The sequence below is a fragment of the Candida dubliniensis genome, chromosome 3 (assembly GCF_000026945.1).
Source record: "Candida dubliniensis CD36 chromosome 3, complete sequence".
In the NCBI taxonomy this organism is placed as follows: Eukaryota; Fungi; Ascomycota; class Pichiomycetes; order Serinales; family Debaryomycetaceae; genus Candida; species Candida dubliniensis.
This window is the reverse complement of record NC_012862.1, coordinates 1,756,175-1,780,003: the sequence shown is the minus strand read 5'-3', so window position 1 is coordinate 1,780,003 and position 23,829 is coordinate 1,756,175. Positions and strand designations below refer to the sequence as shown.

At 35.2% G+C, this 23,829-nt stretch overlaps 15 protein-coding genes and 2 non-coding genes across 17 annotated transcripts; 4 read left to right on the top strand and 13 right to left on the bottom strand. All coding sequences in view use genetic code 12, as the record gives it.

Moving 5' to 3' along the window:
• Positions 1 to 83: 83 nt before the first annotated feature.
• CD36_87420 (conserved hypothetical protein) lies at positions 84 to 944 on the top strand (the record flags this gene model as incomplete). Its single annotated transcript, XM_002419597.1, has 1 exon — positions 84 to 944. The coding sequence occupies one exon, from the start codon at positions 84 to 86 to the stop codon at positions 942 to 944; it is 861 nt and encodes a 286-aa protein (XP_002419642.1).
• Positions 945 to 1,112: 168 nt separating this feature from the next.
• CD36_tRNA_0061 lies at positions 1,113 to 1,200 on the bottom strand. Its single transcript has one exon. It is a non-coding gene (tRNA).
• Positions 1,201 to 1,208: 8 nt separating this feature from the next.
• tRNA-Arg (TCT) lies at positions 1,209 to 1,281 on the bottom strand. Its single transcript has one exon. It is a non-coding gene; the product is annotated as a tRNA-Arg (tRNA).
• Positions 1,282 to 2,411: 1,130 nt separating this feature from the next.
• Positions 2,412 to 3,959, bottom strand: VAN1 (mannan polymerase I component, putative; the record flags this gene model as incomplete). The annotated part of the gene is made up of 2 exons (XM_002419596.1): positions 2,412 to 3,798; positions 3,895 to 3,959. The coding sequence occupies 2 exons, from the start codon at positions 3,957 to 3,959 to the stop codon at positions 2,412 to 2,414; spliced, it is 1,452 nt and encodes a 483-aa protein (XP_002419641.1).
• Positions 3,960 to 4,382: 423 nt separating this feature from the next.
• CD36_87400 (glucose phosphomutase, putative) lies at positions 4,383 to 6,233 on the bottom strand (the record flags this gene model as incomplete). Its single annotated transcript, XM_002419595.1, has 1 exon — positions 4,383 to 6,233. The coding sequence occupies one exon, from the start codon at positions 6,231 to 6,233 to the stop codon at positions 4,383 to 4,385; it is 1,851 nt and encodes a 616-aa protein (XP_002419640.1).
• A 147-nt stretch (positions 6,234 to 6,380) lies between these two features.
• CD36_87390 (pre-mRNA-processing factor, putative) lies at positions 6,381 to 7,721 on the bottom strand (the record flags this gene model as incomplete). Its single annotated transcript, XM_002419594.1, has 1 exon — positions 6,381 to 7,721. The coding sequence occupies one exon, from the start codon at positions 7,719 to 7,721 to the stop codon at positions 6,381 to 6,383; it is 1,341 nt and encodes a 446-aa protein (XP_002419639.1).
• Positions 7,722 to 8,082: 361 nt separating this feature from the next.
• CD36_87380 (cell membrane protein, putative) lies at positions 8,083 to 9,360 on the bottom strand (the record flags this gene model as incomplete). Its single annotated transcript, XM_002419593.1, has 1 exon — positions 8,083 to 9,360. The coding sequence occupies one exon, from the start codon at positions 9,358 to 9,360 to the stop codon at positions 8,083 to 8,085; it is 1,278 nt and encodes a 425-aa protein (XP_002419638.1).
• A 1,020-nt stretch (positions 9,361 to 10,380) lies between these two features.
• Positions 10,381 to 12,696, bottom strand: CD36_87370 (RNA polymerase II subunit a c-terminal domain phosphatase, putative; the record flags this gene model as incomplete). Its single annotated transcript, XM_002419592.1, has 1 exon — positions 10,381 to 12,696. One exon carries the CDS (start codon positions 12,694 to 12,696, stop codon positions 10,381 to 10,383), a length of 2,316 nt encoding a protein of 771 aa, XP_002419637.1.
• Positions 12,697 to 13,257: 561 nt separating this feature from the next.
• On the top strand, positions 13,258 to 14,232 carry CD36_87360 (uncharacterized protein ymr262w homologue, putative; the record flags this gene model as incomplete). The annotated part of the gene is made up of 1 exon (XM_002419591.1): positions 13,258 to 14,232. One exon carries the CDS (start codon positions 13,258 to 13,260, stop codon positions 14,230 to 14,232), a length of 975 nt encoding a protein of 324 aa, XP_002419636.1.
• Positions 14,233 to 14,246: 14 nt separating this feature from the next.
• TPI1 (triosephosphate isomerase, putative) lies at positions 14,247 to 14,993 on the bottom strand (the record flags this gene model as incomplete). Its single annotated transcript, XM_002419590.1, has 1 exon — positions 14,247 to 14,993. One exon carries the CDS (start codon positions 14,991 to 14,993, stop codon positions 14,247 to 14,249), a length of 747 nt encoding a protein of 248 aa, XP_002419635.1.
• Positions 14,994 to 15,454: 461 nt separating this feature from the next.
• CD36_87340 (phosphoglycerate mutase, putative) lies at positions 15,455 to 16,174 on the bottom strand (the record flags this gene model as incomplete). The annotated part of the gene is made up of 1 exon (XM_002419589.1): positions 15,455 to 16,174. One exon carries the CDS (start codon positions 16,172 to 16,174, stop codon positions 15,455 to 15,457), a length of 720 nt encoding a protein of 239 aa, XP_002419634.1.
• Positions 16,175 to 16,749: 575 nt separating this feature from the next.
• On the bottom strand, positions 16,750 to 17,736 carry CD36_87330 (eIF3 subunit, putative; the record flags this gene model as incomplete). Its single annotated transcript, XM_002419588.1, has 1 exon — positions 16,750 to 17,736. The coding sequence occupies one exon, from the start codon at positions 17,734 to 17,736 to the stop codon at positions 16,750 to 16,752; it is 987 nt and encodes a 328-aa protein (XP_002419633.1).
• A 283-nt stretch (positions 17,737 to 18,019) lies between these two features.
• On the top strand, positions 18,020 to 19,804 carry CD36_87320 (lysine-tRNA ligase, putative; the record flags this gene model as incomplete). The annotated part of the gene is made up of 1 exon (XM_002419587.1): positions 18,020 to 19,804. The coding sequence occupies one exon, from the start codon at positions 18,020 to 18,022 to the stop codon at positions 19,802 to 19,804; it is 1,785 nt and encodes a 594-aa protein (XP_002419632.1).
• A 47-nt stretch (positions 19,805 to 19,851) lies between these two features.
• CD36_87310 (2'-O-ribose tRNA anticodon loop methyltransferase, putative) lies at positions 19,852 to 20,733 on the bottom strand (the record flags this gene model as incomplete). Its single annotated transcript, XM_002419586.1, has 1 exon — positions 19,852 to 20,733. The coding sequence occupies one exon, from the start codon at positions 20,731 to 20,733 to the stop codon at positions 19,852 to 19,854; it is 882 nt and encodes a 293-aa protein (XP_002419631.1).
• A 219-nt stretch (positions 20,734 to 20,952) lies between these two features.
• Positions 20,953 to 21,657, top strand: CD36_87300 (mitochondrial 37S ribosomal protein RSM10; the record flags this gene model as incomplete). The annotated part of the gene is made up of 1 exon (XM_002419585.1): positions 20,953 to 21,657. The coding sequence occupies one exon, from the start codon at positions 20,953 to 20,955 to the stop codon at positions 21,655 to 21,657; it is 705 nt and encodes a 234-aa protein (XP_002419630.1).
• Positions 21,658 to 21,708: 51 nt separating this feature from the next.
• CD36_87290 (RING finger protein, putative) lies at positions 21,709 to 22,371 on the bottom strand (the record flags this gene model as incomplete). Its single annotated transcript, XM_002419584.1, has 2 exons — positions 21,709 to 22,269; positions 22,357 to 22,371. The coding sequence occupies 2 exons, from the start codon at positions 22,369 to 22,371 to the stop codon at positions 21,709 to 21,711; spliced, it is 576 nt and encodes a 191-aa protein (XP_002419629.1).
• Positions 22,372 to 22,766: 395 nt separating this feature from the next.
• On the bottom strand, positions 22,767 to 23,345 carry CD36_87280 (conserved hypothetical protein; the record flags this gene model as incomplete). Its single annotated transcript, XM_002419583.1, has 1 exon — positions 22,767 to 23,345. One exon carries the CDS (start codon positions 23,343 to 23,345, stop codon positions 22,767 to 22,769), a length of 579 nt encoding a protein of 192 aa, XP_002419628.1.
• Positions 23,346 to 23,829: the final 484 nt, after the last annotated feature.

Below are 23,829 nucleotides of genomic sequence, written 5' to 3'. Positions count from 1 at the left end.
ACTTTCAAGCCATTACTAATTGAATTTTAAGCCTTTATAGTTTGCAGCAAGTCTTTTGCCAATACATCCATGCCCTTGTTGAAATGTTACGCAGTCAAAGCATATCTAATTTGAACAATACAAAGTCATCTTCAAGCTTTTTAAAGTCTTTGAGATCTAAGAAATCAGATACAGATATTAAAAATGGTTCTACCAAGAGCAAACGGAACTCACGTCCTTTAAGTGCCAGTATCTCCTCATTCAATCTTAATATATCTCTGCCCAAACTATCTTCCCAAAAGAGTTTTACTGAAGACAATAAAGAAAACCAGAACGTTGTCAAGACATTAAGACCTCGTTCAAGTGCTCCAATTCTAACTGATCATCAATCTAAAAACGCATCATCACAAACATTGTCACGTCCACCAATTTCTTCGAAACGATATTCATCATACTATTCAACCAGTAGTCAAATTAGCCCACAGACTGTTCAATCACAAATAGATTCGATATTTGATGAATCCTCAGTACTATATGTTGATTTGGAAAATGAGGAAAATTTATCGTCATCAAATTCATCATTATCATCAATAGTTAATCAAGACCATACCTATTTACAAAATAAAATCCATCGATCAATTAATTCCTACAATTTGTCTGATTTTGTAAATCGAATGAATGGCCACAGCAACAATAGTGAAAATGTGGAAAAAAATAATTTATATGAACTAGACCAATTGGCCCAATGGAATGCCAAACTCACTGAAATTGACAATGATAATAATACCATTGGCCAATTTGAAACTAAATTCAAGTTGATAGAAAGTATTCTCGTTGTATCGGTTGCCCACAAGAATAGCCTTGCCAGTGTTTCTACAACAAAAAATATTCTTGCCATTGATGACTATTCAAATGTTTTCAAATCAGAAGATTACGTAGAAGAAGATTTAATGTTTAGTTTATAGTTTATTAATGTTTGTGTGTGTCTGTGAATAAATATGCAATTTATGTTATGGCTTAACCCTATAAGACAACAAAGTCTATAAAAAAAAGGAGTTATATTGAGTCTACAGCAGATAGTGACAACCCTGATGATTGTTTAATCCACAAAAGGTTTGATATTCAAAAAAAAATGCAGCTTCTGTGGCTCGAACACAGTACCTCCAGATTTCAGGTTTGAAATACTTCAGTCTGACGCTCTCCCAGATGAGCTAAAGCTGCAATAAGAAAACCCACGCCGGGATTCGAACCCGGAATCCTTTGATTAGAAGTCAAAAGCGATAACCATTTCGCCACGCAGGCTTACTTGATGAGCTTCTAAATTGCCCACTTTTCCACACCCGATAAAACTTTCCACAACTCTCTCTATTATGATCTGTCTAGCTGTACAATAAAAACTAATCTTTGTTGTTTAAGCTTTATGTAGTATTTCAAAAGCTTATTAAATTAACAGAATCATGCAAGTAGGAAGGGTGTGTGCCTATAATCAATATTATGATCTTACGAGGGATGCTTACTGTCTGTGTGTATGCTTTCATGTGTATCATCTAACGAATAATCTGAAAAGCAGCTTTTACGAAGCATCCACAACTTTTGTACTTTTGTAACTTGTGTTTATGTGTCTGTAAATATTCTGAAAATGGTTTCTCAAATGATACCTCAATGTCAAATAAATCTTAAAAGCAAATCTAGTACCCTGAGAAATTTTTCAGAAATATTTGTATCCAATTTTTACAAAATATTGATCTGCAAATATGAATGGAGAGAATTTTGCATTGCCGTTGATAGTATTTTGTATATATTTAGTCAATTTTTGGACTTAAAAAGTATACAAACATTAATTACTTACCAAATTGTATCTACTCAATATTAAGCGCACTCTCACAAGTTTAAAACCCATTAATCTTCAACTATACTCAAACACTACCCCATCTATTGAATAGTCAAGTCATTTACAATACTGTAGAGACTCGTTTTATCACGTGACGCAAAATTGGTATGGAAAAGCGGAAAATTTTATAAAAAAAGAATTTAATGCCTTTGGCATAGCTGGAACTTCGGCCCAATGGGATTGAAGAAACACGTCTTCGCACAGTTCTTACAATTAAATTGTGGTGGAAGTTCGAGACTTGCGTAAACTATTTTTAATTTTAATATGATGATTAAAATGGATGCGTGAACAATCTCTGAACGTGCTTGTCATACGATTAGCACATGGATTACAAAACCCTGCCTTCCTACTGATCAAATTAAAAATAATATTTTATGAAATTTTTATGATCAGAATTGTTGTTGACCATTGAACTAGCTTTTTTTTTTTGATTTCGGTTCGTTTGTTTGAGGTTAAAAAAAAAAACATCTATTATACCTATAAGTTTAGTCGAAAACTATTTGACGTTTGTATTATTTATATATATATCACCTCCTTCTATTTATGATTTCTGTCTTCTTTTCTTTCTTTCCAATCTTGCAATTTCTTTCAAATCATCTTCACTTGGTTCATAGATATGCCATATAGTGTAATGAGGCAACCCACCAACACGAAATCCCATTTTTTTGGCCATTTTACCAAACGCTTCTGTTTCAGCATGGTTTAAAAATGTAAATGCCGGGAAATGCACCCCTTGTCTAAAAATCTTTGCTCGTGCTAATATCGACACACCACCAACACCGTCTAAATCAATCACTTCTCGAGGATCACCATTGGCATCCCGTATGTACGCCAAATGTGCTCTCCAAGTAGGATACTCAGCATACCCTTCAACAATGACATCGTCTTCATTTAATGTTTTCGCTAATTCTAATCCAGCATCTGATTCCACCCAAGAGTTCAAATCGTATGGCTGCTCATTTCCCAAAAATGTAGGTAAAGGTCTCCACACATTAGGTACCATAACATCGTAATTATGCAGCATCAACTCCTCAATAACATCACCAGGACACGTTTCAATATCAGCATCTCTCCAATAAACCCATGAATGGTATGGTTTTAAGGCAGCAGAAGTAAGCCAGTTTCTTGCTCTACCCATTAGCTTTCTACGAATCCCTTGAACTTTAACAGCATGTCTATCACTGAACCCTTGGCCAATAACCTGGCCAAAATCTTTTTTGAAAATAGTAACCGATCTAAACGGAGTCCTGTAGTTTGGATGATGCGACTCAGGATTACTATAGGCTTTCCTCACGCTTTCAATATAAGATGGCTCCATATACGATTGATACAAATCACTGGTGCCCCTGACATTGCCTGAGTTCTTCAACTCTTCTTCATGTTTCAACTTGTCAACCAAAGTTCCATTTTGTAGAGCCACTGAATATTCAAAAACAGTTTCCAATGTGGTGTCATCTGGTGAACAATCGGAAACCAAAAATGCAATATCAATCAAACGATGATCGTAAGTGAGGTTCATAAGATTATAGAATGCCATTGGCAATACGTGCTCGGCATTTCTTAAAGGCATAAGAAATAATAGGATATCACCATTTTTAGCACCTTCCTGGGACCCTTCATATTCATTTAAATCAAAAATATCAACATTGGACTTGTAGAGATCTTCCGTGGTAACCTCCTTTAGTTCTTCCTCTTCCACTACTCCACCAGTAACTTCTTGTTTATACACCCCATCTTTTGTAACTTTATACACTTCGTGATTGTTGTCGCTGGTCGGTGATTGTCGATTCTGTGATTGCGGTATCCTACTATCACCTATCAACACTTTTGAATATATTGTATACGTTACCAATAACAATACCAAGGTATACAAAACCCGCTTTATCAACACACGATCTGAATGCTTTTTCGGGGTAAATTTATTAAATCTAAATGTAAAAAAAAAAAAATAAATCTCGTTAGTATTGAACAACAAAACAACAACAACGTGAAAAAAAAAAAAAAAAAAAATTAATCAAACATACACTGGTAAATCTGAATTCTTGGATTTTTTGCCATATAAATCTGGTGTCAAGGCTCGAAACGACATCTTAAATAATGCCCGAATAGTTTATTTTCAATGCAAAAAACTCTTGTTATATTCCCTTTTGAGGTGGTTATTTTTTTGGAAAATGCTGTAAAAACAATTTGATAGTTGAAAGTGGTATCAAGAAAAGTAAATTTTTTTTTTTTTTCCCTTCTCTTGTTTTTGTCTCTGTTTGCTGTAAAAATTTTCTTTCTTTTATTGTTCCCTTGCTTAGAGAGTGATAAAAATAATTCTGAGAATGAGAGAGAGAGATTTTTTTTTTTTTGTTTTCGTCCCACTCTCCACACCGGAAACAGCAATTTATTTTTGATTCCTGTGGCCGCCTTGCACGCCATTCACTTATTTCGTGGGATCAAAAATTTCCCTCGTTTTACTTTTCTCCGTTATTTTATAATTCCGGTACTATAGAAACACGATCAACTCTACTTACGGTTTATTTTCTATTAAATTGTATTTCTCTGGTTGAAACCATTGTTCTTTTAATATCTCCCAACATTTAACACTAATTTCTTTGGCACTCTGTTCATCAACAGTAGATTTCCCTTCAATATATAATTTTAACTTTGGCTCGGTACCAGACCCTCTACAAGTAAACCTGACAACTGCATTATCATCACCAGGTAATTTTAACAGTGCTGTTATCATTTGCGAGCTAGAATCGACAGGTAGAACTGGACTGTGATCTACAGTAGATGAGTCATATCCAACTGTTAAATCACGCCAGCTAATCACTTCGAATTGGCCAATACTTTTTGGAAATTCACCACCAAAGGAGCTTCTAATATTTCCAAATATTTTGTCTAACGTTGACATATCAGCTAGTCTGTAATAACCATTATAATCCTTAAACCAACCGTATTTAGCGTACCCAGCTTCTAATTTATCTGTCACATCTATCTTACCATCACTAAACCATTTCTGATACAATTGCAAAAATATAGTAGCAGCTGAAATACCATCTTTATCATGGACTAAGTCAAACATAAATCCTATAGCCTCTTCGTATCCAAATGGAACCTTGAATCCTTGCTTTTGCAAATCTATTGCCTTATTTCCAATCCATTTAAATCCTGTCAATGTATCTTGAAAATGGAACCCATCCTTGTCAGCCATTGCTTTAAGTATTTGCGACGATACTGTTGAGTTCACTAAATACAAGTGGCCTAAATCTTGTTCCCTTTGTTGTTCTATCACATACATGGCAAACAAAAACCCAATTTCATTACCAGTCAATTGCTTCCATTGTCCCTTGGTTTCAACAGCAACACTGAATCTATCAGCATCAGGGTCGTTAGCAATTACCAATTTGTAACCCAATTTTTGGGCAGTCAATATAGCCAAGTCAAGCGCACCTTTTTCTTCAGGATTAGGAAAACTGACAGTTGGAAAAGCAGGATCTGGATGAGCTTGTTCGTAAACAACTTTCCAATTCAGGGCATGGAATAGTTGAAGACATTCGCTGAATATTTTGTACCCAACTCCATGCATTGGTGTGTAAACAAACTCGAAATCTAAAGCATTATCTTGAATTAGCTTCTCCTTTATACCCTTGAGGTATTCTTTTGTAACTTCATCCCTAACAAGCGACAACAACCCCTTTTGCTTTGCTTTCTTGATATTGTCATACACATCCCAAACACCTTCCCATGGGACCAAATTTTCCTCAATAGAATCAGCTATTTCTTTGTCAACAGGTGGGATAATCTGACATCCATTCAGATAATACACTTTATAACCATTATCGTTTGCTGGATTATGAGAGGCAGTGATCATCACTCCACCCGATGCCCCATAATAATCAATTGCAAAAGGAACCAATGGTGTATGAACGTATCCTCTATCTTTTGAGCTATCATTTTCTATATCTGCTTTTGTTAATTTCAATGTTTCTTCAGACAAGTTTTCAATTGATCCCAAGTAATACACTTGCACACCTTGAGTAAGTGCAACACTGGCCAAGATTTCTGCAAATCTTTGAGAATTGAATCTGTGATCGTATCCAATAACAATAGATGCTGGTGTTTTCTTCAATAAATACTTGATCAATCCTTGGGACGCCTGAAGAACAGTAACGTCATTCATGTGGGAAAACCCAGACTCCATTGACGATCTCAACCCAGCAGTTCCAAACGCAATTCTTTTTGACAACTTCCTGTCCAATTGTTCATAGTTTCCGTTCTTGTGCAACTGTTCAATTTCCTGCCTAGATTCTGGATTAATGTCAATGGATAACCAAGATTCAACTAAATTGTCTAATCTGTTCTTGTCAACTGCCATGTTCTTTGGTAGTTATGATAGTGTCGAGTGGGATCTTCTACTACATCACCCGATTATAATTTTTTTTTTGTACCTTGTGTTTTTTTTTTTAGAATACCTTCTTAGCAAGTCCTACAAAAAAGATACGGTATATACCACAAATGTAGATTACAAATATTTAAAAAAACTGTGTAAACTATAAAACATAATATTACCAATTTTTTTGGTTGCCACTTCATTGAATTGTAGATTTTGGACTTCGGTTCCCTTTCGCAAGTCAAAAATCTGAATGGAGCTGATATTGTCGGCTGTTGACAAAGCTAGTAACCAATATCCATTAGTAGCAAATTCTAATTTAGCAATATTTTCATAAGTTGGAGTAAACGTTCCTAATTCATCACCAGAAACTATACTATACAATTTGATTTTATTATCATTTTTAGTGGCCAAGATCTCACCATCGTAATGAAGTGCCCCCAACGATAACAGACCATTATATGAAGCTACTATGGAATCAGTACTTATCACAAACCATTCCTTGGCTGCCAACACAACAAAAAAATCTAGTGATGGATGACATATTATTTGTTGGGCTTCACAGTTCAATTCAATTGTTTTAAAATTGGAAAACATGATCTTGGTTCCTGACAGCACAGCAACCACACCATTATTGTTTATTTCCACCAACTTGACATTCTTGAGATCCAACTTTGTGGATGCTCCATCATCAAAAGAATATTTGATGACCTTATCTTGACTCACCGCGACAATTGTATCAATATCTTTATTGTAAACATAGGTTGAAATCTTTTCACCTTTAAAAATAGTTTGGATATCGACCCCTTTTTGTTTCAAGAAAGTATCCACATCAAATGCCAATTTAACTTTCTGAGACTTGTGCAACTTGAACAATTCATCTCTTGCCTGTACAATGTTCTCAATCTGTTCTGAATCAATCTTTGCTCCATCTTTATCTTGTGAATATTTTGCCAGTGATTCTTTGGACAGGGAATTTTTCGGTCTTTTAGCTTTAGGTTCCATCTCTTCAGGTTTATTGTTCATATCTGGAACATCTGACAAATTTATTGTCAGAGATAATTTTTCTAATGCTTCTCTTGCTTCATCTCTTTCTCTGATCGCCTTAGCTGCTACATTAACAGCAGCATCCTGTCTATACAATGCAATACTAAGCTCTTGTTTAGCACTCTGCAATTGTTTCTTCAAAGTAAACACCTCTAAAACTATCGCATCCCATTCATTTTGAAATGTAGAAAGCAATGACGGGATAGATGAATTTGATGGATCTGGTGGTGGAGGTTGTGCTATTGCTGTGGCTTTTTCATTAACTTTTAATGATATCAATTCACTCTCCGTTAACGGCTCATCATTTATTGGGTCAGTTCCACTGGTGGCTATATAATTAACAATATGCTTCCTTTGAAATATACTACCACTTTTAGGTGACACCACTGGATCAGTAGCTATTTCACCAGATATTGAACATATCATGTTTGAAGAGAATAATAATAATGCAGGTGATGGTGGATGAAATTCGAGTTGATAATTCTGTTTTTGCTTTTTCACTTTTTTTTGTTCGTTGATGTTTATTTCTCATCTCTAGATGTGCGACACCAATATTTACACAACAAAAGAACCTTTGAATTAAAGAGCACGTAAAATAAAAAAAAAATCATGCAAGAATTATAAATCTATATAATTAATAAAGGAAATAAAAGAATTAAAAGAAAGACTAATTGAAAAATAAATAAATCAGAAATTATATAAAAAGAAAAAATGACGAGATGAATCAAAAACAAAACAGAAAAAAGAACAACAACGAAGAATCTTACTTGCCCGCAAAACAATTAGATTAGTCACTGTCAGTTTCTTCTTTGTGTTGTTCAGCGTCTGGCTGGGGGTTTCTGACTGTTCTATAATGTCTTCTTGTTCCAAATAATCCACAGCAATGACCCAATAAATTGAAAAAGACGACCAAGATGCACACAACTACTGCTGACCAGACAAATGCATAAAAGTTTATTGACAAGAACGATTTGACACCGTAAGTATCCAGATTGCCATTAACCTGGGCTTTAACGTACGAATAAGTAGCAGTGACAATAATTGCCCCAACAAAGGCAATTAAACCAATAGTACATTCAAATAAAAAGTTCAAAAACGATAAGCAACACTTTTCTGGGGAGAAACAAAATGCAAGCATTTGAATCAACACTGAAACAAATGATAAGACTGCGACTGCCATTAACAATCCAAAGGACGCATCGGTCAAATTGTGCAATTGTTGTAGTTTGCCGTTAATGTTCCCTGGAAGATTTAGTTCATCTACGTCCAAATGATCAATCAACACTTTCAATTCACTTTTCTGAGTGTAAGATAACTGACTTATACCAGCAGCTTGAGAATCCACCTGAATTCCATAAAGAGTGTTGTTCATCTCTTTTTTTAATATTTCCACTGGATCAAAGAAAAAGGAGGCTTTTGGTTCAGAACACCAAGTGTAGTTAACATTACTGTTGTCGAACTTTTTAGTTTTCTTGTTATCGTCTTGAACAACATACCCCCGGCAATAACCCCAGAAACCAACAGAATAAACTTGTGCCATTCCCAACACTTGTGGATTGACATTGCTCAACAAACTATGAACGGCTTGAGAAACTGTAGTATAATATCCACCACTTGTGCTGCCAGAGCTTGACAAATCGGTTCCAGATGAACCAGAACTAGTAGAACCAGATCCCGAACTTGTAGCACTTCCAGATTCAGCAGGACTCCACCAGTTTATAGCAGAACCCGATGCAGCAGCAGCAGATGCTGTGGCAGATGAACCACTTTGAGCACTTGAACCACCAGGAACATAGTACCATCCAGATTCCGCAGGAGCTCTTTTAGTTGGAGTACCTTGTCTTGGGTTGATGGAAACCATTTTTGAGCCCACACCATCTCTCTTTGTTATACCACTGGCATCAATGAGCTTTGTTAAATCCAAGCTGTCAATGTGGAAATTGATTAGGTAGGTATCAGTGAGGTATTTTTTGTTATCATAAGATCCTGTTACTGCAAAAATCTCCAAAATGCAGCACATGAGTGAAAGTATAATTAGTATCACTCTGAATATTTTAAAAATCATCGTGGAAGAATAGTACTGATCAACTTAATGTACAAATGACTTGATGGAAATCTAAAATATTAACAAGTTTGGTGATAAACCAAGTCAAGAGGAATGAAAAAAAAAAAAGAATTATTAATGAAGAAAGAACAAGAAGACGAAAAAGCGGTCTAATAAAACAAAGGAAATCAAAGACTTTTTATATCTTGAAAGTAACCAGGAGAAGGGGGAAATTAAAAATGTGTGAGTGAATTTAATAATGAATGGAATCATAATGAGCCACCTAACAATAGTTGCATAAAAATAACTCATGTGAGAATGGGAAGTCCAATATTATGGAGGAGATGAATGTAACCAAACCACCCTCCTCTCTCTACTGGGAACAAGCCAACACAAAATCAAAGAATAAGATATGCAAATCATTAACCAAGAAAAACTTTATTCAGGGGGGTGAAATTGGAGAGAATAAGCCCAGGGTTTAGTGGTTACAGGAAAAGTGAATTTGTGCTGGTGATAAGAAAGAAAGAAAATGTGGTAAACAGGAAGAAAAAAAAAATGGCTTGCTTGTTGCAAAGTGCGAAGAAAATAATAGTGTAAATCTGATGTGCAAAATCAAACTGCAACCACCAACACCAAATACACTACAAAAAATCATCTTATAATTAACCACAAAATCAATGTAAATCAACTTCTGGTCCCAGACACGACTCATTCTTAGTGCTTGAGATTATTCATGCATTATTTTGTTTGACTGCGCAATATTAGCCAGCCAACTTTTTGTTTTAGTATTATTGTATAATTTAATTGATAGTAGTAAATTAAGTAAATCGTTCATAAAATGTTTAAAGTACACAGGATACACATTATATTACAAAAATTATACATTATTACATGCTTTGGAATTTTTTATTATTTATTTGTTTTTTTTTTTAACGAATAATAACACCAGAAGTTTGCCATTAAACAATGTCCGAATAATTTCAATGTGGCTCTTGTGCGGTCACATGTCTCAATTTATTTTGGCATTTGAATTGACTAAGCTTATTCCTCCAAATCCTCAAATCCATCAAGTAGTTCTTTCTCCAAATCGTCTAAATCGTTTTCGTTTTCGTTTTCACCATTCTCTATTTTTTGCTTCTTAACAAGTTGCGCCTCCTCATCATCTCTATTTCTTTTCTTACTGTAAGCATCTTTAATAAAGGAATCATGCCCATTGGTTGATTGTTCGTAGATTTCTTCAGCAACTTTATCGTTACCAACTTCATTATTTGTGTTGGCATTATTTATTTCTTCATCATCACGAATATCCTCATCCTCCTCCTCCTCATCATCATCATCACTTAACCCTGCTAAGAAATCATCAACTTCTTGATTAGCTTCATCCAAATCGTACTCGTCAAATGACTCTAGAGAATCAACATGAGTAGCATTTGCTAATGCACTTCTTTCCTCCAAAGCTTTCTGGTACTTGGTGATTTCACTTTCTTTAACAACCCAAAACTTTGGATCATCAGTTGAAACCAAATAATCTTTTTCATCAACTTTTGACCAGTTACTCAAGCATGCAAAAAGCCAATCTGGATTAACAATTTTGATAGTATCTGGATATAGTTTTCTGGCAACCCTGGCCTTGAATGTTGGTCCAGCACTTTCACTAACATCACGACAAACAACATGAGTAACTTCTGGATACACTTCATTGACAACTTTTACCCCAAATTGTCTGCACCATATCACAATATCGGCAGATTCTAAACTAATGCCTAATGGAATAATTCCTGAAAACAAAACTGTTATACCTTCCAACGTCCTGCTTTTCATGGACGGTATGATTTCAGTCAAATCTGGTTTGATGCTTTTATCTTTATCAAGCAAATTATAATAACCTTGGTGGATATTTCCCAAAACTTTATCCAAAGCAGCCAATTCATTATCATCATCAAATAACAAATTGTCTTCTTCTTCACTTTCATCATCAGAACCACTCTCTGATTTGCTATCGCTATCGTGCCGATGCTCATGCATTTGTTCCAAATCATGTTGCAACTTTGCCAATGGACGGTTTTGCTGTTGCTCTTCTATCGACTGATTTCTTGTCAATGATTGTTCCAACAATAAGCTAGTGTTGCCTTCACCACCTCCGAGTTCAAGAATTCTTTCAACAGGGGAATTTGACACGTCAGAGTGGTTATCGCCATCTTCTTCCACCTCCTCTTCTCCTGACTCAAACCCTTGCTTGTTATCTGATTCTTTGGCTAGTTCAGCTGCAGCTTCCAACTTTGCTATAGATTTTCTCTTTTTAGTTGGTCCTGTTAATTGACCGTTTTTCTTGGGTAAGAAACTCGAATTGATGTCTCCAATACCGACAAAGAAATCATATGGCACCACCTTGATCAAATTGCTCTCCCATTGCCAAACATCTCCCCTATCATCAATAATAACCACCATCGACTGGTCTACCGGGAACAATCTCTTCAAGTTTTTATGAGTCAAAGAACCACTTTCATCACGACTAAGTATTCTATCGCCAAAATATTTCCCATCAGGATCAATAATTTTAGCAATCGACAACGCATAATTTCTTGTGGCCATTGTGTAAATATGCATTTCATATTTCTCAGCCATTTTTTCCAAAAACTCCAGCAACCCTGGACGAAGTTTAACATAATAGGTGCATTTTGTTGGTGCCAACTTGGGACCTGTCCATCCGGGGGGCACAATTGCCTCTTCTTCCAAGCAAAATGTTTTCACATCTTTAACAGCAGCATAGTTGGGATTCGCGGGGTCCAGTTGCCACTCTCCAACAGTCGGATCCACGGTTGCATGAATAACAGTTTGATCCAAGTCAACAACAAGAATCAATTTTCTTTCATCAATCAATCGGTCTGTTGTGTTGTGTTCGATTTTAGCTGCTTCATCAAAACTTATTTTCAAACCAGTGTTGTCATGGGACATTTCGATTGTGGCCCTGTCTTCGTAATTGTATCCTGAATAGTCCTTTTCCTCTTCCAATGATTTGCCACATAATGCACACAACCCACTATATTGTACAGTATGTGGACATGCTTCTCTAACGAATAGCAACTCCACATCACTATGCATCACCTCTTGCAACGGCTTGATGTTAATTTCGTCAATTTCACCTTCTATGGGACTCTCAAAAGTGCCCAACCGTTCTACTCGTATTTTTTTAGGTGGGTCCTCTTTTGAGGTAGGATCATCTTGGTAGTCCCAGTATTTGTACTTGAATATAGTCTTGTGTTTGGAGATTGTGTCTCCTGGTTTGCATAAAACAGATGATATGACAACCGGAAATGGAGCGGACGAAGGAAGTTTAATTGGAGTTAGGTCCGACATAAGTAAATAGCAATGCAAAAATGAAAAATGATAGCTTGATGAATTTTCTATTTATGAATATTCCGCTGTATGTGTGTACTGTGTTGGAAGTATCGTTGTGATTGATTGTTTTTAGTTTTGGAAGTTGTTTGTTTTGGTTTGGTTTGGTTTTTTTTTTTTTTGTTTGGGGGACTATTTTTTTTTTTCTGACTTCTGGTGTAGCAAACAGTTTTGTACTTTTTCTTTCTTTTCTTTTTTTTTTTCCAGCTTCCCTGATAGTTTAATTTCGGCAATTCCATAAATAATAATGAAGTTGTTCCATTATAGGTGGTTTACCATTTTTACTATTTAATTTTCTTTTTTTTTTTTGTTTTCAATAGAGATGATACCAAAAGGAGTTTTAATCAATAGAGCCTAAACGTATAGAGTATTTACTTGCAGCAACACTTGAACGTTACAATGTGTCAAACATATTCTTATCACAACAAACCATTTTTCTCTGATCGCTGTGAAAAAAAAACATTAACAAGAAAAAATCAATTCATCTTCTACATCTTTTCTACATGAGCACTATTCATTACAATGAATGACATATTTGTAAATCTAAGCGATAGCCATTGCCATTTTAACCCAGAATGTACTGCTAGTGATACCGAGAAATTTGCAAGTAAACTCAATGAGAAATCAATACAGATCCCTAACAATTACTTCCATTTGATGACTACCCAGCATTTGGATCTTGAATTTATCGATACGTTACTAACAAGGTTGGACAATCCAAGAGTGCTAGTTCCATACTTTGGTGTACATCCTTGGTTTTCTCATTTGTTTTATATTGGAAACACACCACCTTCCAAGGAGGAACATTACAGAAAAGTTTTGAAACCAGAACCTTCGAATGAATTATTGGCTACTTTGCCTGATCCCATAGACCTACACAAGCACAAAGATCGATTTTTAGAGATCATCGACAAGCACAAGCTCGAAATATTTGGGATTGGCGAAATTGGATTGGATAAACTATTTAGAGTTCCTAGTAACGGCTACTGTGGTAATTTGAATTTCCCAACCTCAACTGAGAATAGATTGTCTGCTTGTAGAGTTGATATTAGTCATCAGTTGGAGATTTTTAAATATCAACTAACTTTAGCTGATCAATTAAAAAAGCAGGTATCTTTGCATTGTGTGAAAGCTCATGGCTTGTTGTTTGATGAAGTGAAAAAGTTCCCCAATATTACAGTCATCCTACATTCATATACCGGGTCAATTGAACAAGCACAAGTCTGGATAAAGTCGTTACCAGAGGATAAGCTCTATTTTTCATTTTCAAATTGGATCAATGGGGAAAAAGTAGAAGCACTAAAGGCACTTGTCAGGGCACTTCGACCAACTCAAATATTGGTTGAATCGGATATAGACGTAGACAGAAGTCTTATTGAGGAGAGACAAACGCAACACTTTGACCATCTTAATGGAATTTACAACAAGATTCATGAGTACATTTTTATAGATTCATTACAAATTCACAACAACATGCTAAATTCTATAGGCATATAGTTTTGATACACCCTTTACAATCTAGATTTGATGATATCAACAAATTCTGGTTTCAATGAAGCACCACCGACTAAGAAACCATCAACATTTGCTTTGTCTTTAAAGTCTTTAGCGTTCTTACCGTTAACTGAACCACCGTACAAGATTCTAGTTTTTTCAGCTTGTTCAGCACCAATGGTCTTGGCCAAATGAGCTCTGATACCTTTGTGGGTTTCTTCAGCATCATCTGGGGTAGCGGCTAAACCAGTACCAATTGCCCAAACAGGTTCGTAAGCAACAACAATGTTAGTCCAGTCAGAAACAATCTTGGAAACAGCATCCAATTGTCTGGCACAGACATCCAAAGTGATACCACCTTTTCTTTCTTCTAAAGTTTCACCAATACACAAAATAACCTTGACACCATTGTCCAAGGCAAACTTGGTTTTTTCAGCAATGAATTCATCGGATTCCTTGATAATGGTTCTTCTTTCACTGTGACCAGTTAAAGTCCAGGTAGCACCAACATCCAAGATTTGAGAAGCACAGGTTTCACCAGTGAAAGCACCACATGCCTTGTCAAAGACGTTTTGGGCACCAACGGCAACAGTTGGTTGTTTGTTTTGTTCAACAGCTAAACCAACGTAAAGGGCTGGTGGGCAAATGACAACTTCCACATCTTTTGGCAAATCAGCCTTGTTCAAGTTGTCAATGATTGAAGTGATTTGTTGTTTGGTACCGTTAGCTTTGAAGTTACCACCTACGAAGAATTGACGAGCCATTGTTTCTAAATTATGTTGATATATTAATTGATATTTCGAAAAAAACAATAATTGAAGCAAAAAGAGAAAAAAAAAAAAAGGAAAAGTAAACTAAGTTGAAATATTTTTTTTGGTTTTGGTAATTATCAATGAATTTTATATTATTCACCTCCCAGGGATACCCGGCCAAGAGGAAAAAAAAAAAAATTGAAGTGGTGGTGCGGTGGTAACACTCACACATTCCATAGTTAACTTACACAAAATTCTTCAGAGGAAGTAATATTTGCTTTGTCGCCCCGGATTAGATTCGCACGAAAGATGGACAACAACTGATTTTATTCTCTGAATAAATTTCATCCTGATCACATGGACAAATCCTCTCGCCAACCAACTGACCACCACCAAATTAACAATGAGACAGAGGGAAAAAAAAAAAAAAAAAGAAAAAGTAAGTTATGACGTAAATTGTTTTACCAAACTATCTAATGGAAACTCTCAGTACTATTAACAACACTCTGATTGTCCACTTTGAATCTTGATACTACTTTCTCTTTATAATCGGTGTATTTGGATTCCGGCCCATGTGCTTTTCTGTACATTTCCTCGATTCTTTTATTTTTATTTCTTGTGGAATTGACTGTATCTTTTTGATCTTGAATGAGTTTGTACACCTCGTCATCATCTAACAGACATTGTCCTACATCTAAATCATCATCTTCAACATCATCCCAAGTCAACAACCTTGTTTTCAAATGATATCTTTGTGTTTCATCGTCTTTTTTCATCACCAAATATTTACAATGAGGCACATTTTTCAAACTTTCAAACTCTTCATAACTCCATTTGAACCATTTCATAATGAAAACTCGAGACCATATCCCATGACTGACTAACACTAAGATATTAGGGAAATCGTCATTTCTGAATTGGCGGAATAATGACTCCATAAAACTGGCCACTCGATCATAAACATCGGCTGCACTTTCTCCATGTGGTATTCGATAGAAAAAATGTCCGTACTGGGCACGTTCTTTCCAAATCAACTCCATCTCATCCAGAGAAGGTTGGAAATTCCCAAAATCTTGTTCTCTCATTCGTGGTTCCTCTCTAACTTCATATTCAACTCCAGACACATTCTTGATACCCTCAATAATATTGTTGCATGTCTGTCTTGTTCTTAAGTACGGCGATGTTAAAAACATTATCGATTTGGGATTGCCTTTATTGTTAACGTTATTCAACGTTGCATGGCTGAGAAATTCCAGCAAGACTTGGCCTGCTTGTAACGCTTGACAGTGGCCATTATCAGTAAGTTGAACCAAGTGGTTGGGTGTATATCTGTTAACAGACTTGTCACAGTTGCCTTCAGATTCCCCATGTCTAACTATTAGAATATACTTTATAGTTTTTTCTCGTTAGTAAAAGAAACAAACATCCACAAAAAACAGTCTAGTTTATAAACTGCCAACATACTTTTGGTTTCCCCATGATACTTAAAGTGTTGGGGTTGGTTTTTTGAAAAAGTGTATCGGTGTTTATTACAAAGAGTCGTGATACTACTGGCTCTTTTTTTTTTTTTTTTTTCTTTGATAGCATTCTTTTTTCGCTGGTGTTATACCACCTCCTCCCCCCACCATTAAATTTGCGATGCTGACTAAGTGGAACTAATGTACCGATAAATCCTTTCTTCCGGAGTGGTTAAACTCCTTCATCAAGGTCTTTATATCTTTTCCAGAACAAACACTAATATACATTTATGACCTACCTATACGTTTATTTATTCATTAGCTGTCAATTTCCTTTCAATAGCAAAGCTCTTAGTTAACTCCTCATCACATTTCTTTAAAATATCATCAGCTAAAACATCAATAGCACTACTGTACAACATATTATTATATCTTGAAGGCTCATTTGGTAATTTGAATATAGTTTTCCATTCTTCTGTATCTAATTCCTTGTCACCCTTCTTTGCTCTCTCCAAATTTTCCAATTTTCTCTGTTGTTTCCATTGTTGGATCTTTGATTGCTCCTTTTGATATTGTCTTTGGTAGTAGTTGAAATTGTTTTGATCGTAATTAAATGAATCAACTTGTCCAGATAATGATTCTAATAATTGACCGGTAGCATTTTGGTTTGATAAAAGATTGAGCACATCTAATTCGGATTCAGTGGTTGGTTTCAATGACAAACTTGATAAATACACATCAACTAATTTTTGGTTAGATATTTCCAAGTTTAATTCTTCAAAAATATTCAAATATGAAATCTTATTGGATTCCAAATCCTTTGATTTCCATTTACCGTCTACATAAGCATTCATAAACCCAGTTGATAATCTTAAAGCCTTTATAGACACTTCTTGTCCAACACTCGATAAGTTATTAATCAAAATAAATGCATTAGAATTGGTTAATTGTTGTTGAGCCAAACCTTCAATTAATTGGTTGGTAACAAAGTTGCCCGAAACAGTAGATTGAAACCAACCCAAGAATTCAATACCATAGCCCAATTTTTTAAAATTTTCTAACAAATCCTTTTGATATTGACCCCCACTTCTTGATCTAAAGGATCCACCTTCATATTGATCAGGGTATGGGAATGGGAATCCATGAGTAACGTCTATCAAACTTTCATCCTCAAATCCTAACAATGCGCCTGAAAATAATTGTGGGTAATGTTCTGAAGTGTGTCTTAATAATGACAACAAAACAGATGATGAGATATGAACTGTGTTCAATGTAGCTGGGGTGTATTTTGATGCCATGATTTATATGTGTTCACCAAGCTTTAACTTGAGGTGAAAATTTTTCTTCAGTGTTCTTTTTTTAATAAAGACCCAATGTGCGGTAGGTACAGTACAGTAACAAATTATTCGTTGTTGTTGTCTGCCCGCCAAAAAAAAAAAAAAAAAAAAAAAGAGAATCTTGATGAGTAAAAGAGAGAAGTAAAAAATTTTTTTTTTTCAGCTCATAGTAGAACAATTGTTATCTTTGAAAAATCTCACTCACATTCTGCTCTTTCCTAAGATTCATTCTCCATCTATCATTATGTCTGAAGAAGTTGATAAAGTTGCCGAACAAGTTCAAAAAACTTATTTGGATGATGTTACTGGCGAACAAGTTTCCAAAACTGAATTGAAAAAAAGACAAAAACAAAGAGCAATTGAAGCTAAGAAAGCTGCTAAAGCTGCTGCTGCTCCAGCCAAAACCACTACCAAAAAGAAAGATGAATTGGCTGATTTAAACCCAAATCAATTTTTCGAAATTAGATCTCGTCAAATTTCTGAATTAAGAGACAAAAACAATGCTGATCCATCAGCTTTCAACCCATACCCTCACAAATTCAATGTTACCACCAAAATTCCAGAATTCGTTGAAAAATACGCCCATTTACAAAGAGGGGAAACTTTGAAAGATGTCACCGTTTCTGTTAGTGGTAGAATAATGACCAAAAGAGAATCTGGATCCAAATTGAAATTCTACGTTTTGAAAGGAGATGGTGTTGAAGTTCAAGTCATGGCCCAAGCTCAAGATGCTCCAAGTGTTGAAGCTTTCGAATCCATGCACGAAATCTTGAGAAGAGGTGATATTATTGGTGTTACTGGTTATCCAGGTAAAACTGCTCCAGCCAAAGGTGGTGACGGTGAATTGTCCGTTTTCGCTACCAAAGTACAATTATTAACTCCATGTTTGCACATGTTACCAACTGAACATTATGGGTTCAAAGATCAAGAAGCTAGATACAGAAAACGTTACTTGGATTTGATTATGAACGACTCCAGTAGAGACCGTTTCAAAGTTAGATCTAAAATCATTCAGTATATTAGAAAATTCTTGGACAACAGAGATTTCGTTGAAGTTGAAACCCCAATTTTGAATGTTATTGCTGGTGGTGCCACTGCCAAACCATTCACCACTCATCATAACGACTTGAACATGGAAATGTTTATGAGAATTGCCCCAGAATTGTTTTTGAAAGAATTAGTTGTTGGTGGTATGGACAGAGTTTACGAAATTGGTCGTCAATTTAGAAACGAAGGTATTGATATGACCCACAACCCTGAATTCACCACTTGTGAGTTTTATCAAGCTTATGCTGATGTTTATGACTTAATGGACATGACCGAATTGATGTTTTCCGAAATGGTCAAAGAAATCACTGGTGATTACGTTATCAAATACCACCCAGAAGGTCCATCAGGTAAAGAATTGACTTTAGATTTTTCCAGACCATGGAAGAGAATTAACATGATTGAAGAATTGGAAAAAGTATACAATGTCAAATTCCCAGCTGGTGATCAATTGCACACTGCAGAAACCGGGGAATTCTTGAAAAAAGTCTTGAAAGACAACAATTTAGAATGTGCTCCACCATTGACCAACGCTAGAATGTTGGACAAATTAGTTGGTGAATTAGAAGATGCTTCTATTAACCCAACTTTTATTTTTGGTCATCCACAAATGATGTCACCATTGGCCAAGAAAGATAGAAACATTCCAGGTTTGTGTGAAAGATTTGAAGTTTTCGTTGCCACTAAAGAAATCTGTAATGCTTACACGGAATTGAATGATCCATTTGATCAAAGAGCTAGATTTGAAGAACAAGCCAGACAAAAGGCACAAGGTGATGATGAAGCTCAAATGATTGATGAAACATTCTGTAATGCCTTAGAATATGGTTTACCTCCAACCGCCGGTTGGGGTTGTGGTATCGATAGATTGGCAATGTTCTTGACCGATTCTAACACCATTAGAGAGGTATTGTTGTTCCCAACTTTGAAACCAGATGCTTTGGTTTTGAAAGGTGAAGAACCATTAAAAGATGAAAATTAAATACAGTAAGTACTAATATTTTTCTAGATTATATATATACGTATATCTTATCGTCTATGTAAATCCCCTCTGCGTTTCATTTCCAATGCTTTTTTATATGGCGGTGCTGTTGGTTTTTGTACCGGATCTAACGTTAGGGTGCTTAAATCTAAACTGTAGGTAGCATCTGAATCTATATCATTAATGTCACCACAAGCAATAAATGGAGCTATTTTTCTTTCCTCTTCAGAATATTCCAATACTTGTGTTGTTGTTTGTTTCCCAATATTGGCACCTTCGAAAAACTCTTCTGTCGATTTGGTGATATCTAATGTTGGTTGCCAGCCTGGGCGTGGTTTATATCCAAGACATACTATAAATGCTTCTAGTGATGTGCCTCTACTGGATCTTGGTTTGGCACATATCACTTTGTCAAATAAATAGCTTAATTGACTGTATAACAAATCAATATCACGACCACGGAAAATTTTGGCAACAAAACTACCACCTGGTTTCAACAAACATGTTGTCAATTGTAATGCCGATAAGATCAATTGAGATTGAATATATTCGTCTAAATCATGTAATCCAGTAACATCAGGGGCACCATCACTACAAACAAAATCTGCAGGTTCACCACCAAAACAATCTCGTATTCTTTGTAAGGTCTTTGGATGAGTGATATCTGCTTGAATAGTTGTCACCCCATCTATGGGAGTCATTGGCTGTAAATCAACAGCAACAATAGTGGAATTGGGACCCAATTTTTGAGATAATACTTGTGACCAAGATCCAGGTGCTGCACAAAGGTCAACTACTCGAGTAATGCCTTCAAAAAGATCAAATTCTTCATTTAGTTGTAGTAATTTAAAAGCCGATCTTGCTCTCCAACCTTCTTCTTTAGCCCGTCTATAATATAAATCACGTTTGTCTTTGTTGGCTTTCCCCATTATTACAACCTTGCAATTTTGTTTTTGATGAGATGACAGAGAGGGAAGTAAAAAAAAAAAAGTATGCTGGGTGCATAATAAGAAGAAAAGTTGAAAAAAAAATAATTTGTAAACTGAAGCAGGGAGAGGTGGAAAAAAAAAAACAAAAAAATTTTCGTAACCAAAAATTGTCTTTTCTTCAACAACTGTAAACCTACTAATCAAACTACCTACTACACAATGCTTAAACTAGGTTATAGAAGTTTTTCCATACGTAGTCGTGTTTTTAAATTATCACCACAAGAATATGTTAACCAAGTACAACAAGAAAAAATCGAAAATGAACAATTTAAACAAACATTATCTCAAGATCAATTAGAATATAATCCAAAGATATTGAGTTCTCACAAGTTGACTAAAACTAGACCAATACCAATAAATGTTGAATTATTAAAATATAAGCCATTGAGATTGCCCAAGACACATGGAGATGAAATGGCAACATTGACTTTAAGAGGATATGATGAAGATAATTTAATTAGAGTAGGCGAATTTGCTTTACGAACTGCTTATTATTTGGGTATACCAATGTCTCCATTAATGGCTTTAAAGACTGAGAAAAGATTGTATACGGTGATTAAATCACCATTTGCTCAAGCAAAGACAAAACAAAATTTCCACAGAATTACCTATAAGAAAAAATTAGTGGCTTATGATGCCAATCCGGAAATAATCGATTTGTGGTTGTCATATATAAACAAGAACAAGTTTAGTGATGTGGAGTACAAAGCTACTGTTTCATCTTATGAGTCGTTGAATTATCATGAAGAATTAAAATCATTACAAGAGTTCAACTTGCCAGATGCTTATGAAGGTATTGAAGATCCTGTGGCTAAGAAAGTCCAAGAATTACTCCATTCCGATTCATTCAAGAAACACTTATAAGCTCCCTAGTTAAATAACATTCATGTATATATATATAACATTTTGCCGTATTTATCCATATATATCCCAACCTTCTTCTTCTTCCTCGGAATCATCTTCTTGGGCCTTTTTTATTTCTTCATCTATTCTTTTCCTTCTATTTGCTTCAACCTCTAAAATATTGGTTCGACACATTGGACAAGTGGAATTCATTTGCAACCATGGTCCAACACATTCCAAATCAAAAATATGATTTACTCCATGACCACAAGGTAATCTGACAATTAATGGATGCTTATCGTCTTTGAATCGATTAGTGCAAATAGGACAAGATGCATCTTTATCAGTAATTTGTTTTACTGGAATACGTTCCAAAGTATCCAAATATTCATCAGTGACCCCCTTCGATGTTGTTTGTTCACCAAGCAGTTCCATGAGAGACTGTGCAAGTGTTGAACCTTCTGATTCACTCAATTGACGTAATGCTAATGCTATGGCTTCTTCATTTGATTCAGATAATGAAAATGGACCTGAATCACGATTACTACGATGCAAAAATGAATCAATTAACGAGGATAAGGTCTCATGTTGTCTGCCGCGTTCTCGTTGAGGTGTCGGAGTAATGTTATGTTCGTCTTAAATAAAAGGAAAACCAAAGAAGATTCAAGTATTGTTAGTAATAATATAATCAGGAATATTGGGTGTACTATCTTACTAACCTTCGTATGTTGACATCTTTGATGGCAAAAGTAACAATGTTGGAACGAATCTGATGTTGGAAGATTCTCAATGTCGCAATACTCTCTATAGAGAAACGAAAACGAAAAAGAAAAAAAAAAAGAAAAAAGAATGTGTTCAGAAGGTGTAGATACGTAATGAAACTTATTACTATGCTACAAGTTCTTTCATGTGTCATTCAAACATGGCAGCATTTCATGAAATCTGTAAGTTAAAGTAAAAAAAACAATGGTTCTTATCACAAGACTCTACAACTAGTTTTACATTTACGAATCCTATACGACGAAGTGTGTAAACAGAGACTTGTTCCTCCCCCCATTGAGAAAGAAAAAAAAAAAAAAAAACTTGAGCTTATATTCAAACTATAATAAACGTTCTATAATGATATTCCTTTATTTGTGGCCCGTACTACGTCTCTCCTCTTCTTCATTCACCGTATTAACTCTAGAAAAATAATCTGGTCTAGTAACATTCGGCCTATTTAGATATAACGGTGTCATTGGCGGGTCTTCAATTGGTGTTTGTACTGGGCGTATAACCGGCTCGTCGCCTATTCGATTCATAGATTTAGGAGGTGACGACAACCAAAACCGTGATGGGGAGCTTCCAAGTGATATAGGGGCTAGATTGGGAGAGTCTGGAGTTGGTTGCTGTTGTATGGGAATGAATCTGGTTGACGAAAATGAGTGGGTATAATCTGCCGGTGAAGTTACTTTTTGGCTATAATATGGTTGCATTCTCTGTAGATGTTGTAGATTTGTGTAAGAGGTTGTTGTTGAGTTTCTTAGTGAAGGTGATTGGTTCAAAGAAAGTAATGATATTGTCGAACTAGAAGGTATCAATCTACCGTCAACTTCTTTCCCGACCGAAGTAGCTAAAAGCTCGGGTTCTGGGTGGTCCACGTAATGTTGATTCTCATCTCCAAAGGGCCTCTGCGTTAGAGGTAGTATGTCTTTTGGTGAACTTGGCATTAATTATTGAAAAGGTTTAAATAGTAATGGTCAATTTAACTAATTTATTTATTTTGGTATAAATTTTCTTTTTTCTTCTTTAATTCTTTTTCTTTTCTTGTCTTGGTGTATAAAATAATAATTTAACTTTATATATATATATACAAATGAAATTTTTTTTTTTTTTTCGGATACAGTAGATAAATTATTTGTTGTTGCTTTTAAAATGAAGTGTCATTTACCAGCAGCAATAGCGACGAAAAAAAAAAAAAAAATCCCAACTAAATAAAGGAGAACAATCAGTGGGATAATTTGGACGGAATAGGGAATAACATTGTTGAATGAAATTCTACCACTATTTCGACCAATATAATTCCATTATATTATTCATATGAAACAATATTACTAAGAGACTACTATTCATTCATTCATTAAATGGTATTAATAAAAAGAAAAAGAATTAAAGAAGAAGAAAAAAAAAAAAAAGAAGAAAGAGATAACTTAT